The following is a 16,140-nucleotide window of genomic DNA, read 5'->3' as shown; positions in this document are numbered from 1 at the left end:
GGGGAACACACTCCTCATCTGCAAAAAGGACACAGACTGAGAGGCAGTGGTGGTGGGGGTTGCCAGACAGCCCATCTGCAAATCACAAAGCAGGGAACACAGATAGGATCCAGAATGGCCACAGGGATGCCCTGTCCATGTCCAAGTCCTGGCCACAGGCCCTCAAAGGTCTGCCCACAACAGGTCGTGTGGTCTTCTGAGAAGCCAGCCAGTGTCTGCAGAGCAAGAGCTGCCAGACTACAGCTACCTGGCCTCTCCTTGGCCACAGTTGCTGGACTACTGCCCAACCTTGGCCAGCTACCTCCAGAGGCCGCAGATGAGCATCCTTAGAAAAATAACTCTGAGTCGTCCCCCATGGGATCCAGGTTTCCTGAGAGCACAAAGAGAGCCAGGGCGATGGCTATGAGGAAAGGTCTGGCAGGAACATGCCTGCCCTGCAAGCCAGGGTCACGGCTGCAGGCGCTCCAGGTACTGGGGCAGCGGATTTTCCTTGACATACTTCTGGATGTACCAGCACGTGAGATGGGCCTTCAGGTCCTCCTCCACTACGAAGTCCAGAGCAGCCTGAGAGCCGGACAGAGAGAGAGAGAGAGAGAGAGAGAGAGAGAGAGAGAGAGAGAGAGAGAGAGAGAGAGAGAGAGAGTCAGTGGCCACATCTGGGGCTCACAGTAGCCTGGCCCCCACACTTCCCAGGCTGTTCCCTCTGAGGACGGGAGCTGGCTGCCCACGAACACCCATTCTATCCAGTCTGCAATGGAGGTAGGGGGTGCTGTCACCACCCTCGTATTTCAGTTGGGGAAACCAAGGCAGAAAGCATTGGTAAATTGCCTGAAGCACATGTCACGGGAGAGAATGAACCAGGATTGGATCCTGAAATCCTGCCCAAAACTGTACAGGAAGCAGCCTCTGCACAGGGCAGCCAACAGCCAAATGGCGGAGCAGGCAGGGGCTGAACCTGGAGAATCCCACCCCGTTGAAGCTTGTCTGTTCCACACATCCTCCGAGGCTTGTCTCCACTGCCTGTCCTTTCCAATCTCAGGGCCTATGTGTTCCCTGGGCGCCTGCCTAAACTCCTGTCTTCACTTATTCTTCACGTGACAGCTCATTCGGGGCCTCCTTTTGGAATCTGCCCCTGGAGGCTGGGCACCCAGCAAAAGTCACACTTAGTTATTGCAGGGCTCCCAGAGACAACAGTGGGGGAAGCGCTGAAGCGCTGGTGTGCAGCCTTGGTCCGTGGAGGCTGTCACTGTCTCCAGTAAGCTCAGCAGATGGAGAGCAAGGTCGTGAATGTTGCACCTCCCTGCCTACCAGGTGCCTTGCACACAGCTGGTATTTAAGAAATGTTAGCTGAAACAAAGAGGAGGGCAGTCTTGGTGGGTTTGGCTGTTCTGATGAAAAGGAGCAGCATTTACTGAGCGCCTACGAGGTGCCTGGCACTTACGTGGTCGGTCCATTTGACCTTCCAACACCCTGAGATGGCCTTGGTGCACCTCGCCATCCAGTCCACACCTGATTCTGGGGTTTATAACCTGAGAGTCTCTTGTGACAAGAGTCCGGTCTAATATCCCATGTTGCAGATAAAGAAACTGAGAGCCCAAGAAAATGCCAAAGTAATTGCCGCATGGTGTGGGCCCTTGTGCCCTGGCGGGGCAGCGCTCCCCCAGGTGAGGGTGGGGCCCAACTCCCCTTAACCCAGGTTAGTAAATCTCAGTTTCCTCATTAGTCACATCGAGGGTGGAGGAGGAAGAGAGAGGCCTGGAGGGGCTGGGTGGGAAGAGCAGGCTGAGGGAGGAGCCTGGGCCCCAGGAGCAGCCCTCAGGGAACCCTAAGGCCACTCTCTGCTCCAGTGCCCTCATGGAGTCCAAACCTGCTCTCCAAGCAGCCTAGAGTTGGAGGTGCTTTGGGAATGAAGGGGGTGAGGGCAGGGAATGGGGCACTAGCCGAGTGACGAACATTCATCGTCCACTTATTCCAACAAAGTTTACTGAGCACCTGTGACATACTGGGATCCCAGCCAACAAGCTCCTGACACACAGCAGGTGTCAGCAGCCCTGGAGGCTTAGCTATGCAGAACCTGGGGCCTGGGCCCAGAACCACAGTCACCAGTCCAAGAAGAGCCAGGAGTGGGCAAAATGCGCTGCCTGTCCATCACCAGCCCCCGTCTGCAACCTGGTGGCAAGGTGGGCACCTGTCTGCACTCTGGCCAAGAAACAGGCCAAGGGCAGCCCCCAGGGCCATGGTGTATCTGAGTGGGAGGGTGCACAGCTCTACCCCCACCTCCCTACCTTGGCAAGGTGTTTGGCAATGCCACGCCCACGGTAAGCATCAGGGACCTCGGTGTGTTGCAGGTCCACGATCCGCTTGCCCACGTACTCGTAGAGCAGGACAGCCCGGTCGTGGCACCCTGCAGAGGGAGGTGATGGACACGTGAGGCCATGGAGACTCCAGGGGCCTGAATCGGGCACGAAGCTTGGGTGGAGGGACAGGCATTTGGAGACAAGCTGCTGAAGTTGGATCCTAAATAACCTCTCTGTGCCTCAGTTTCCTCATCCATGAAGTAGGGATATAATTAAACATTCCTCATAGGATTGTTTGGAGAATTAAATGAGGTCATCTTCATACAATGCTTAGAAGAGAGCCCAGAACACTCCAGGCCACCACAAGACTGCTGTTATTCTCAGACTCAGCATTGCATGACCCCCAGCGCCCCTACAGCCTAGTTTCCAGTCCCCACCTGAGCTCCCCCCGGAGGGTATGGAGCCCCAGACCCCCAGCACTGGATGCAGAGCAGGACGCAGCAAGCCCTCAGCTAACCCAGAATCCGAAGAGACAAGAAAGCGGGCCCAGAGATGCACCAGGATTACTCACCAGATCCTTAGAAGGGGGGACGGTGTGGCACCAGTGTCCACGGAAAGTGACACTGGGCATTTAAACTGGAACAAACTGGCCTTTATGCCCTCTTAAGCCTACTCAGACTGGAGGGCACCAGTCCGCCCCAAAGTCCTACTGGAAAAAATTTAACTGGGGTTTCTCCAACCGAAGTCTTTAGTTTCCCATCTGTCCAACCACACCCACCCACCCATCCACCCATCTCTCCCCGTCTACCCTCCAAGCCATCCCATCCACCCACTTGTCCACAATCTGCCCACCAGTCTTACTTAACAAATGTTTTCTGAGCCCCAGACAGTTTCAGGTCCTGGGGATATGGCAATGAACAAGCCCAACAAAAGCCCTGCTCCTGCAGAAATCACCAGAAGAGGGGACAGAACCAAGGAGTGGGCAGGGGGGTGGAGATGGGGAGCTGTTGGGCAGAGATGAGACAGGAAAAGGAGGGAGTGGGCTATGTGGTATCGGGAGCAGCGTTCTAGGCAGAAACTGCCTAGGCAGGGAGAACAGCCAGGGCAAAGGCTCTGAGGCAGGAGTCGGTGAGAGAGAGGGTAGAGAAGAGGGCTGGGAGTTGTTGGCAGCAGGCATAGGGGAAGGTCCTGCAGAGCCTCCTAAGCCATCGTGATGTCACAGGATCCCTTTGGCTACTACACAGTGAGGTGGCTGCTGCACTAGCCCAGGTAAGCATGTCAGGCGCAGACATAGGGAGGGAGCAGGGGTGTGAGGAGGGGTCTGACTCTGGTGGGGCTCTGACAGAGTAGCTGGCAGTTCAGACATGGTGAGAGAGAGAGGAGGAGAGCACAGCTCAAAGGTTTGTCCTTTCAGGGAGCTGTGAATATATGAAGGAAGCAAGCTGGACTGGGGGAAAGTTGGGACCATTTAGCCAGGGGCAGTCAGGAAAGGACAAGGAGAGGGCACAGCCTTGTGCAAAGGCCCTGAGGTTAGAATACACAATTTACTGTCCCTAAAAGAAAACATGTCAATGCCAACTGTGTTTCCTGGATGTTCAAAAGCAGTCTATTTCTTGTTTTTCACTTTGAAGCACCATCGACAATTTGCTAAATGCTACCTGAACATGGGCCTGTGGTGCCACAAGCGGGAGAGAGACCGGCTGAGGGATGCGAACATCCAGTCCAGCGTCTCACAGCAAATTGGGCACCAAACAGAGTCCCACCCCTGGTAGGTGGCTTTCTCATTTTCCCCCAAAGCTCCAGGAGTGAGACTAGAATCCACCTCCCGTTTCCAGATGGGGGAACTAAGACCCAGAGATCCACATCCCACAGCAGGTCGGAGGTAAAGCTGAATCCCAGGCCTGCAGACCCTGAGCTCAGTTGTGCCTTTCTGGCCCACCTCAACACATGCTGTCTCCTGCCTCCAAGCCTTTGCCTAGATGGTCTCTTCTGCCTGGAATACCCTTTGCCCTAATCAGGCCTTGCTGAGGGTGGCCCCTAGCCACACTTCCTATGCAGGTTCCAGGGGCCCCAGCACCTCCTCCTCATCGCCAGCTTGCTACTCTGGTTCCCAGTGCTACTGCCCTGGCTACGTAGCATGGGACTCAGTTCTTTGGCTCCCACATCTACTGGGGTTAATCCAACTCACCCGGAACAGGACAGCAGAGACCCAGAGGCTACTTTGGGACTGACGCAGTCAGCAGTCACTGAAGGAGGTGCCTGCCTGCCCTGGCCATTTTGTTACCCCAAACTCATCAAGGGCCTACTACATGTCAGGTAGGGTTTCAGGTGCTGGGTGTGTAGCAATAAAGAAAACTGACCAAATGCTCCCTCCTGAAGGGAGACAGAGAATAAGCAATATCATTTTAAACAATACAGGATTCAAAGATGGCAGACTGGAGAACACAGCAGAGAAGGGGTGGGGGGCAGGGCTGCCATTTTAAAGAGGGTGCACAGGGCAGGCCTTTCTTGAGCAAAGACCTGAAAGGAGTGAGGAATCCAAGAGGACATGTGGGGGATGAATAGTCCAGGTGGTAAGTGCAGCATGTGCAAAGGCCCTGGGGTAGAATGTTCAAGACGCAGTGAGGAGGCCGGGAGGGCTGGGCTAGAATGAGTGCAGACACTGGTGGTAAGCCACATTCGAGGTTCTGGGGCCAAATCACACAGGGTCTTGCAGGCCACTAAAAAGATCTCAGCTTCTGAGCCATTCCATCCCTAAACAGAGGGAGGTGGTGGGGTGACAAGTCCTTGAAAGCCTGCTAGTTTTCCTCTGTTCATTTGCCTACCCTCAATCAACATTCCTGAAAGTGGCCACTTGGGCCATGGATGGACTAGATCCCAAAATGGCCTAGGCTTGTCCCTACCCCTGACCCTTGTCCCTAAGCTCCTGATGGCCACATGGGCTTGGTCACCATGGCAATCCCAGTGCCCAGCCCAGGGAAGACTCTCAAAGAGATATTTGTCCTACAAACAACTGCTGTTCTCTTTCTGCCACACACACTAGGGGTTTGAGGCTGACTTGTGGGCTACTGGCACGCCCAGCACTCTAGCCTTCCCAAGGCCTGGCCCCATGCCTTCGAGGAGCCAACAGATGGCACCAGCCGCAGCTCACCCTGGCATGGGGCAGGCCTATGTTCAGTTCTCTCTAAACACTAATCCTCATGAAAATCTTACAAAATGGGTAGAATTCTCAGAGCCCTGTTTACAGATGGGAAAACTGAGGCTCTGCAAGGCAGTCACACACAGCTCGGTGTATGGAGGTGGCTGGAGACAGCCTGAGCTCACAAGGTGACTCTTTCGGCTGGACGAAGAACAGAAGGGCATGAGGGCCGCTGAGGTGAACCTGGCTCCATGTGAGGGAAAGGACATGGGCTATGTTAAAGGGACAGAGTACATTAATGATGCCCCCCGTCCATACGCCCCCATGGGCTGGACCATACCATACTGGCTAGGGAGGAACCAGATCGTTAGTGGGCAATCCAGAGTACCTGGCCTGTGACCTGGCCCCTTGGCCTTAGAGGGCCTGTAAAGGCCACCCAGTCCCAACTACCCACACGAGACACAGCCCAAATGCCCTCCCCCTCCCCCAAACCTGCCTGGAGAGCCCCAGGAAATGGCCAAACCCTGTGGCTCAGGCCAAGACCCTGGGGTCCTCCTTGCCTTGTCTTTCTTTCAGACTCTCAGCTGATCCTGAGACAAGTCCATGGGCACAACTTTCAAAATACACTTAGAATCTGGCCACCAGCCATGGACGCCGAGTCAGATCCCATCTGTCCTCTGCTCAGGACCCTGGTCACCACACTGGCCTCCTTGCTGCTCCTCACAGACACCCGGCTCTCAACCCCCAACTTTTCACGCTGCTCCCTCTGCCCAGCGTCCCTTCCACGGGAGCCTCCCAGTGTTAGCTCCTCCTCGTTATTCAAGGTGAGCCCAAATATCACCTCCCCTGACCATCAGCAGAAGGCAAGTGCAGTGCTGTGTCACCCTTTTACCCTGGGCACCACGCCCATCTGGCATGAGCATCTGGGCAGCTGGGCCCTAGATACCACTATCTCCACTCATGGGACTGTGAGCAGAGCCCAGGGCATGGCCTGGTTGGGCCCAGGACCTTCTCAAGGGTGGGTTCTGCAGGCTACCAAGACTCTTGACTAGCAAGGGGGCTCAGTACTTCCCACTCTTGGGGGCCACAGGAATAAGCCCAAGGCAGGGCAGAGCCCTGGGTTCCAGTCCCAGCTCTGCCAGGTGACTTCAGACTGGTCCCAATACCTCATGCCCAAGATCTCACCAGTTCTAGGACAATTGCTACCCCCTTCCTGGATCTGAGAATCACCGTGAGACCACAGACTGAAGTAGTTTTGAGAAAAGTTAAAGCTACTTAGGTAATGAGAGATCCTACCCGAGGGTCTCTTCCCCAGTACCCTCCCCTGGCCCCAACCCCAGGACCAAAGGCCGCAGGAAGTTATCAGGGGAGGTGGTCACTTAGAAATTGTCTTCCCCGGCAGGTGGGAAAGAGGAGTAGGGGCTCTAGGTGGAAATGTGGGTCCTATGCAGAGGGCAATGACTGCTACCATCTCTGCTGGCACCGGCTCTGAGTGGTGGGCCAGAGAGTCAGAATGCCCATTGTACAGACGAAGAGAGTAGGGCTGGGAACCCTGCTCCCTCTGGGAGCTGAAGAAGCTGACCAGGGACAAGTGGGTGCAGGAGCAGGGAACAGGCCCCAGAAGCACCCGACTGCATTTTGGGCATCTCCACAGGCAGAGCCTGCTTTGGGATGGGGCCACAAGTTGGTGGCTCAGAGGCAGGTTAGGCAGAGGGGGTTGTAGCTTGGGAAAGCTAAAGGGGACCAGCCAACACAGCCAGGAAGCATGTTGAGGGCAGACCATAGGAGTTACCCAGGAAAGTCCATCCACAGACCCAGCCCATCCCCTTGCCACACCAGGCATCCCTCCTGCACACCCTGCTCAAGGACACAGCTCTAGGTGGCCATCACGGGATGCTGTGGGGTATGGGGGCTTCCTGGGGGCAGCCACACAGGCTTCTGCAAGGGCCTCATGTTGAGGGATCTGAAAGCTACCAGTCCTGTGGCTGCACACGCACAGGGAGGCCAGAGGCAGCTGCAGACTCTCTGGGACCTCAGACTTCCAACCTAGAAAATGGGGGTTGGGGAGCATATGGAAAGCACCAGGATTCTAGGACCCGCAAACGACCCCCCCTTTTTTTTATTCCAAAATAAGAGATTCATTTATTAAGAATTATTTAGTTTCTGCATAAAAATCACCACTTGTTCCTCATTGGGTTTTTAACACACATCAACTGTTTGGAGTTCCTGTATACACCCTAACACTTTAAAAATACAGCTCTTTTCAATGCCAGGAAGGACAGTTAAGGCAGTGAGGCTGTTCCTGGGTCTCCCCCATGAGACTACATGGTAGGTGGTTTCTTAGGTGGGAAAGCTGTCCCTGAAGAAGGTAATTATGCAGAAGTATGCAAATTCAGTCATCTCTGATTATTTGTGCCTGACAGCTTTAAAATAAAAGTCCCCTTGGTCATGGTCACCAAAGGCCCACTGGCTGCTTTCAGCCATAAAACCCTGTCTGGGGGGAGATGGTAAGGAGGGGCAGGGTCTGGGGACGGTGCTGTCAGACCACGGTTGGCAGCCACAGGCCAATACTCACCAGTTTGCTTTAAAAAAGTCCACAATAGGGGTCTTGTACAATTTCAAATCAAGCCCCTGGTGGTCTTTAAAATACCCAAACACCCTTAGAAGGATGCATACTTGTTCTTAAAGTGAGGTGTGTGACAGGGCTCCCCAGAGTTATGCTCTGCATGGGGGAAAAAATCCAAAAACCCTAGGACTTGACTTATTAGCAACATTGATTTTTACCACAGTGACATGATAGGGTAGTCAGTTTATGCTCTGGTGAAATTCAAGGTGACTGAGAAGTAGGATCGTTATGTAGTGCTCCACTAAGATAGACCCCCAAAATGACTTTTAAAAAACCAAGACCATCTCCTGCAGACCCTGGCCAGACTCTGGGCCACTGTGGGGAACACAGGCCAGGGGCAGCCCTGCTTGATTTCCAGTGACTCGGGGTTGTCTGTTGCTGCAAGTGGCTGAGTGCAGGGCGGTGCTGCTGGGCACCCTACACCATGCACTTGAGCTCACGTTCATCTTGGTGTACAGCTCGTAGATGATGTCAACAGTGGCTGTGCAGTGACCAGGAAGAGGCGGTCCTTCTCCGGGCACTCCTTCTCTGGGCACTCCTCCTCGTCACATCCTGGCCCTTGGGGAGCACCTCCAGGAGGCTGGGCTCACAGGGCATCATCGCCTGGAAGATCCTCTGCATGACCCAGCCCTGGTGCTTCTTGAGGGCCACCTCCTAGGCCTTAGTGGCGTTGACGCAGATGAGGTTAGGCAATTCTTGTCCCACTCCCCATCACAGATGCTCTGGAGGAAGACCTGGATGAAACGGAGGCCTCTTTTCAGTCACATCGGTGCCCCTAATTTGGGCCACTCCACTCCACACACTTCCTTCTCTGCCTCCAGGGTGTTCTGCAGGGTCCAGAACTGGGCCAGATTGGTGTCAGACACAGCTTTGATTTTCATCATGTTGCCACTTATGTCCACCTTGATGGGAGCAAACACTGGGGACCCAAGGCAATAGAAGAAGGGTAGCAGGTGGGACACCGCCTCGAGGAAGGGCCAGGTCTCCATCCGCTTGTCTGTGGGTGGTGGCTTCAACAGATGCCACTTCAGGGTCGAGGCCCATGGTGATACCCCAGCCTGCCGGGCATCCCGTTCAGCACTGGCGTGGTCACTGCCACCCGCCACAGACTCTGGGGATGCCAGCGTAAGACCGTTCCTCTTGAATCAAGTGGGACACTTGGCCCTGGCTGAAAGGGAAGAGGAAAGGCCACAGAAAGGGCCACCCAAGGCTGGGGCACAATTCTGGCTGAGCTACCCTGGCTGAATAGCTCTGTGCCCTTTCCCCCACCTATGAAATGGTGGCATATATAAGCTAGCATTTCCGAACCCGGGTCTGGTGGTCGGACAAGTCTGACCTCCAGCACTTCTCACATCCCATGCCAGCAGGATCTCACCAGGGCTCATTTCCATCTGTCCAGAGCTGGCATTTCTTCCCACCTCTGCTCATACTGCCTGGACTAGTAGCCCCCCGCTCCTCCCACTCTGTCCTGCTCTACCCAGTCTGTTTCCCTCAGCCCAGCCAGAGGGAACCTGGGACATCCCTTCCATTCTCTGCTCAGTACCCTCCACGTACTCACCTCATTCAGAGTCACAGTCAAATCTTCACAATCTGCTATGACCCCCCTCTCTCTGTTCTCCCACCCCTGCTGCTCTCGACACCCATCAGGCACCACAGGGCTTCTACACTTGTGGCTCCTTCCACTTGGAATACTATTCCCACTAAAGCTCCCTTCCTTGCGCCTGCTAGTTCTTTACTTCAATGTGGCCTTCCTAGGGAAGTCCTCCTGGACACCTGATTCTGAACAACAGCACTTCCCAAACACACCCTCTACCTGCCCAGCTTTATTACTCACAAGGCCCTGTTTCCTAGGACATCTTACACTCGATTTATTCCACAACACCCTCCAGACTGTCAGTCCTATGAGTTCCCGACACCCAGAACAGTATTTGGTACACATCAGCCACTCAAGGGGGGTAGCTCTTCTACCTCCAAGGTACCCCTGGGTGAGTTACTTATCTGCCTCTGTCTCACCTATAAAACGAAGAGCAGTTTCCCCCACCCCACCCATCACTGCTGAGGCTAGCATGTGCATGAGGCCTGCCTAGAACACAACAATTTAATGAATACAGCTACTAAAACCTCTTCCCTCATTGATGACCAGAGCTTGCTGGAAGCTTGTCAGCCCAGCATTGCCACGAGGATGATAGGGTTCTGGGACCCCTAGGGCCACTTGGCCTCGCGCAGCCTTAGTGGTCACAGCTCTCAATGGGCACGACAAGCTGACCACCAGGGCCGGCCCTGCAGTACAGACACTAGGACAGGCTGCTCCCTCTCCAGCTGAGGCAGGGTGGGTCCCAGAGAGAGACAATCCCACTCTGCCCCCCCTCCCCCAGCCACTGCCAGACTAGACCAGGCTGGGCTGGGACAGGTAGCCTCACCCTGCTCCCTGGGCTTGGCTGGTAGATCCCAGGAACACTTTCTAGTTAGCCATCTGGCAAGTAGGTTCCAGGAGTGGCAAAGCTTAGAAATATTGCTGGGAACTTCAGCCCTGACCATAGCCAGCTCTTTGCAGGGGAGGGCGGGGGGGGGGGGGGGGGCTGTCCTTTGGCTAAATTCATTTGAAAGAAAAAGGAAAACTCTGAGCATCCTTTTTCTTCTGTCTGTGAGTATATAGGACCGCCTGAGCCCTCAAGGGATGCAGAGGCCTCTCTGGAACCTCAGAAAAGAGGATTTGAAAAGCCAGAGGCCACTCTTATACAGGACAAGGGTCTCAAGGTCTGGGCCATTCTTACTAAGTGCTATTCTTGCTAAATGTTAAAATGTAGCACAGTATTTTGCAAACCAGCTGTAAACAGGATAAGCTTGACAGGAACACAACCTCATAAACATAAAAGTAGCCAACTACAAGGAAGAAATCAATGTGTAATTCACCAAATAGTGTGCAGAAGAGATGGCTAAGCCTCCCTTAGGGGAGGCAGACCTTGGGATATGGATCCCTTCTCCTTCACTTGTGTCAAGTAAACAAAACTACCTTGGGAGAATGGAACACCCCAAGCAGCAAACCCCTTGATGCTGGTAACCCCTCCCTACAAGAGCACAAGAGCAGCCAGGACCCTGGGCATCACCACCAGCTGGGCCAGAGCTGGCCTGACAGAACTGGAAGGACTTGCTTTCAAGTGGAAAGAACAGTGTTTGAGTTCTGGCTCTGGCACTTTGTAATGCTGGACAAATCATTCCTGCCTTATGGTCTGAGCCTCAGTTTACTCATCTGTAATGTGGGGTGGTGATGCCCACATCACAGGTATGTGCTAGGACCTGGTTTGAGGTCCAGCACAGCCCAAGGGGGTGGAGGTATCTGAGAAAAGTCCATGCCCCAGCTCCCAGCCCCTCCTGATGTGGCTTAAGAGCAGGTTGGAGGAGCCCAGTTCCAGGAGTCAGGCTAGGCAGGACCCTATTTCTGCTCTGCCCCAATTCACTGCCCAACCTCACAAACACTTCTCTCTGTCTAGCCTTTGCCTTCCCTTCTGAGAAATGGGCACAGTGGCCTGTAAAGGCCCTTGCTGCTTGGACATTGCCACAGGGGCCAAGCTGGGAAGGAAGAAAAAGTTATTAAAGCAGGAGGGTGGGAAGCAGAGAGTTTATGGTCCTTCATTTTATAACTCCATTTTCTCTCCCAGAGGCCTCTTAGGAGGGGTGTAGGATAGTAAGTAAAAGAACCTTTCTTTACAGGATATAAAAGCTTGACTTTGCCGTCTGGTTTCAAAAATAATGATCAGTCCATGTTTATTAGCACTTATGCCACAGGCGCTGTTCTAAGTCTTTACTGTTATTACAGCATTTCATCCTTATAACCAGCCAGGTATGCATGGTGTTATTCCCATAGTAGGGATGGAGAAACTGGGGCACGCAGAGAGGAGGCAACTTGGCCGGTCCCAGAGCCGCTGTCCCTCCCCTTCCCCGGGACAGAAGCTCCGCTCTTCCTCAGCCTTAAATCTGTCCACAGGATTCTTCCAAACCCCTAGGTGCAGAAGAGCTAAGGTTCCCAGAGACAGCAAGAAGCTATATAACACCCAGGGAGGGAAGGGGGGACTTCCCGGTCAAGGCTGACTCCAGGATCTCAAACAGCAGCCCTCAGCAAACACCGGAAAACGGCCGGGCCTTCAGCAGGTGCGAGTTCCCAGTGGCTGAGGCAGGGGCTGGTGGCAGGCGGCCAGAACTGCCCCGCTCCTGCTTCCGCCTTCCCCGGGAGCTCGCTGCCCGTGTGGCCGAGCTGTCCCGCGTGGGCGCGCCCCTCCCAGCAGCCCGCCCCTCCCCCGCAAGCCAGTCGGCCACGCTCCCACTTAGCCCGAGAGTTGCAGCCCCCGGCCCGCTCCCGGCAGCCTGGGCGGGATCTCCGCCCCCCCCTCCCCCCCCCAGGCCACCCCACGGCGCGCGCTCGCGATGCGGCTCCCGGGCTGTGGACCGCGGGAGGGGGGGGGAGGCGGGGGGGGGGGGGAGGCGGGGGGGGGGGGGGAGGCGGGGAGGGCGCGCGCTCGCCCCAAGTAGGGGGCGACTTTGGCGCGTCCCGGTCATTCGCAGACAAAAGGCGGAGGCGGGCCGGGTATAGCGTTACCGTTGAGTCGCACGGTGAACTGGCGGCGCCGACGGTCGTGCTCCACGCGGATCGGACAACCCTGCTCCTGCGAGCCCAGGGGCACGGCGGCCGGCAAGTTCGCCATCTGCGCGCGGGGCAGAGGCCGCTCGGACCCGGGGCCGGTGCCCGCTCCGCGGGGGCGCGGGGGACGCGGGGCGGCCGGGGCACTAGGAGGCAGGGGACCCGCAGGGTAGAGACCGCGGGCCGCGGCGCTGAAACTGACACTGGACAGTGGCCGCAACAAAAAAAAAAAAAAAAGAGAGAGAGAGAGAGAGAGAGAGAGAGAGAGAGAGAGGGAGAGAGAGAGAAAAGAAAAAGGGGGCAGGAAATCAGCTGTGAGGTCACGTGCGGCGTGCAGCCAGTGGGAGCGAGACCTTTTTGTTTTGATACATTCCATCCGACTCTTAAAGGGGCCGCAGGCCTGCTGCCAGCGTTTCACTTGTAGCTCCAAACAAAACGCGCACGGTGTCCGCCTGGGGCCACTTTTCCTTTTTGCGTTTGACCCACATGCAACTTTGTGCCCCCCCCCCCACAGACCCTCTTCTTAAAAAGATATAATGACATGTAGGAAAATTCCAATGATCACGTCGCAGCCACCATTTATTAAGCACTTGCTGTGTGTACGCCCTGTGCACAGCTACAGGAAGCATTTAGTAAGAACAGCTCACTGAGCTCTGAGCATTCTCATCACAAACCTGAGAAAGAAACATGCTTGACTCTATTTGACCCATGAAGAAGTAGAAGCCGAGGGCAGTGAAAGACCTTTGTAAGGTCACACACAGCTGGGGCCTTAGGAGGATGGGTGCTGTGGTTCCACCCATGTGAGAAGCCCTGTTTGAGATGGGGCAAAAAGCTACCTCTCCTCAAAAGAGGCTAAATTGCAGAAAGAGGTCTTGGAGAGCCCTGGATTCAATTGAAAGATGGGGAAACTGAGTCGTAAGAGGACGAGTCTTAGCTTGAAGACAAACTGGACTCTCAGGGGTCCAGATTTCTTGTGTGTGAAAGGGAACTTGAAGGCCCTGGCCCACAGCTCAGTAGGTTGTGGGTTCAACCCCTGGTCAGGGCACTTAAAAGAAGCCGCCAATGAATGCACAAATAGGTGGAACAACAAATAGATGGTTCTCCCTCTCCTCCGCCTCCCTATCTGTCTCTGAAATCAGTAAATAATAATCAAAAAATGAAAGGGAACTTGATTAGGCCCTGCCCCCAAACTTGCTCACATCTGAAGCTACCCCCCACCCATAGCTGCAACACTGAATCACATGACTATAGGTTACTTTTTATTAGTTTGCTAATATAAGTGTCAGCTTGATGTTCACTGCCACGTGACCATGACCCAATCAAGACACATAACACCAGTGTTTCCACTGACTCCTTCCAATCAGTGCCCCATCCCCTGAAATAACTACTACCTTGACTTCTGGCATGATTAATTTACTTTTCCCAGAACTTCATATAAATGAAATCAGAATATGTCCCGTTTAGTGTGCAATTTCTTTTGTTCATTTTATCTGTGAAATTCATCCACGTCGGAGGGGTGTCTTTTTCATAACTGAGTAGTTTTTGACTGTGGGCATTTACCACAGTTTATCCACCTGTGATGGGCGTTGCGCCTGTTTCTGGGCTTTGACTGTTATGAATAACCTGCCACGGACATTCTTCACCACATCTTCTTGTGTTCTTATTCCTCTTGGGCGGCCACCAGGAACGGGTTGCCAGGTTTTACAGCAGCTGCATCTTGAGTTTCATGAGAAATCTCCAGACTTTTTTCAAAGTGGTTGTACAATTTTACACTCCTACCGATAGTTTTGAGAATTTGGTGTTGTCAGTCTGTTCAGTCTTTATTTTAGCTATTCTGGGGAGTGTGAAGTTGCTTCTCACTGGCTTTAGTTTGCATCTGCCAGTGGCTAGTGGTGTGGGGCCTTTCTTTGTGTGCTCCTTGAGCATTAGGAAATCGACTTTGGTGAAGTGCTTATTTAAGTATTTTCCCTATTCATTGTTTCTTTTTGATTTATAGGAGTTCTTTCTATAGCTTGGCTATGTGTCCTTTGTCAGATATATGCGTATTTATTGAGAAAATGGTAGCAAATTTTTTTTTAAACAAGTGTGTGTTGTATCACAGAGTTGGGAAACAAAACAAGGCCAGCGAGTGAGTCATTCCATACAAGGAAACAGAAAGGTTGCTGGGGTCAGAGTGGTGGTGGGGGGAGGGGGGGAGGCTTGGCCTCAGCTGAGTCAGGGCTGGCTGTAATCATGAGCAAGCAAGATGTGATCTTGTATGTGTGTCAGGTGACTTCTTTGTCTCCAAAGAACTTTAGTGGGGTGGGGAAGCCAAAATGAGAGTCTGGAAATTCCACTAACAGGCTATGCTGTTTTCCTCTCTGGGCCTTTGCAGGTGCTGTTGCCCAAACATTGCTTCCTTAAGGAAGCCCTAACTGATGCCCCTCAGTCAGCCTGGGTCCAGAGGCCATTCCTCCTCTTCCTGTCCCTCGCAGGGAAACAGTGCAAGCCAAACCCAGCATGAGAACCCAGGATCCTTCCTGTTTTTGACTCCCTTCTTTGTCTCCTACTTTTAAATAAATGTCTATTACCTTATTATGGGTCTTTAAAACTTTCAGAAATCCTTTGTGGAACAAGGCAGTGTATCAATAAAAGAATAAAGCAAGTGATTAATGTTTGCTGAGTTGAATGGATTTACTCTATCTTTCCACCCCAAAACACGGTGGTCACAGACAAGATCTTGGGGAGGGGTTGCTGAATGAACGCGTGACCCCTGAAGTTAGAAAGCAAAGCTGGGTCCCAACAGTCTTGGCGTAGATGGACCTTGGATGCTGAGAGCCCCCATGGCTGGGGCCTGGCAGTGCCACGTGGAGACCTGGTCGTATGTGTATAGGATATCACTTATTCAGTCAATCAGTAATTCATTTAGCAAATATTTATTGAGTACCTACTGTATGCCCATCACTATTCTAGGGGGTCACAACAGTGAACAAACAGACCAAACTCCTTGTCCTTCTGGAGCTACATTCTAGGGGAGGGAGAAACAATGAGCAAAGAAGGAAATAGATGTATGGTTCATCTCCAGTGCCCCAGCAAGAGATTCAGTAGGGTGGGGTGTGGGATGGGCCTTTGGAGGTTTGAGACAGGTTGGCCAGGACTGACCTCAACTGATTGGACTCTTCTAATGAAAGATTTAAGGAGGCAAGAGAGTGAGTCAAGAGATGTTAGGTGAAGAGGGGTCCAAGCAGAAAGAAGTCAATGCAAAGGCCCTGAGGTGTGTTTAAAAAACACACTGGGGCCAGTGTGGCTGGGGCAGAGTGAGCCAGCAAATAGGAGGTGAGGCTAAGGTACCTGAGGGCAGACTGAGGGCCCTCCCTAGCCACAGCGAGGCCTTCAGCTTTTACTCTAAGCCAGGAGGGAGCCACTGGACAGTTTTGAGTGGACCAGAGACACAGTCTTAGAA

The 16,140-nt window shown here is 53.6% G+C and overlaps 1 protein-coding gene across 1 annotated transcript; it reads right to left on the bottom strand.

Moving 5' to 3' along the window:
- Positions 1 to 50: 50 nt before the first annotated feature.
- NATD1 (N-acetyltransferase domain containing 1) lies at positions 51 to 12,969 on the bottom strand. Its single transcript, XM_053910432.2, has 3 exons — positions 12,657 to 12,969; positions 2,286 to 2,404; positions 51 to 564 (listed from the first exon to the last, which is right to left on the bottom strand). Exons 1-3 carry the CDS (start codon positions 12,760 to 12,762, stop codon positions 448 to 450), a joined length of 342 nt encoding a protein of 113 aa, XP_053766407.1. The 5' UTR covers positions 12,763 to 12,969; the 3' UTR covers positions 51 to 447.
- Positions 12,970 to 16,140: the final 3,171 nt, after the last annotated feature.

Source organism: Desmodus rotundus, chromosome 9 (assembly GCF_022682495.2).
Source record: "Desmodus rotundus isolate HL8 chromosome 9, HLdesRot8A.1, whole genome shotgun sequence".
NCBI classification, from domain to species: Eukaryota; Metazoa; Chordata; class Mammalia; order Chiroptera; family Phyllostomidae; genus Desmodus; species Desmodus rotundus.
This window is presented reverse-complemented; position numbering and strand designations above follow the sequence as displayed.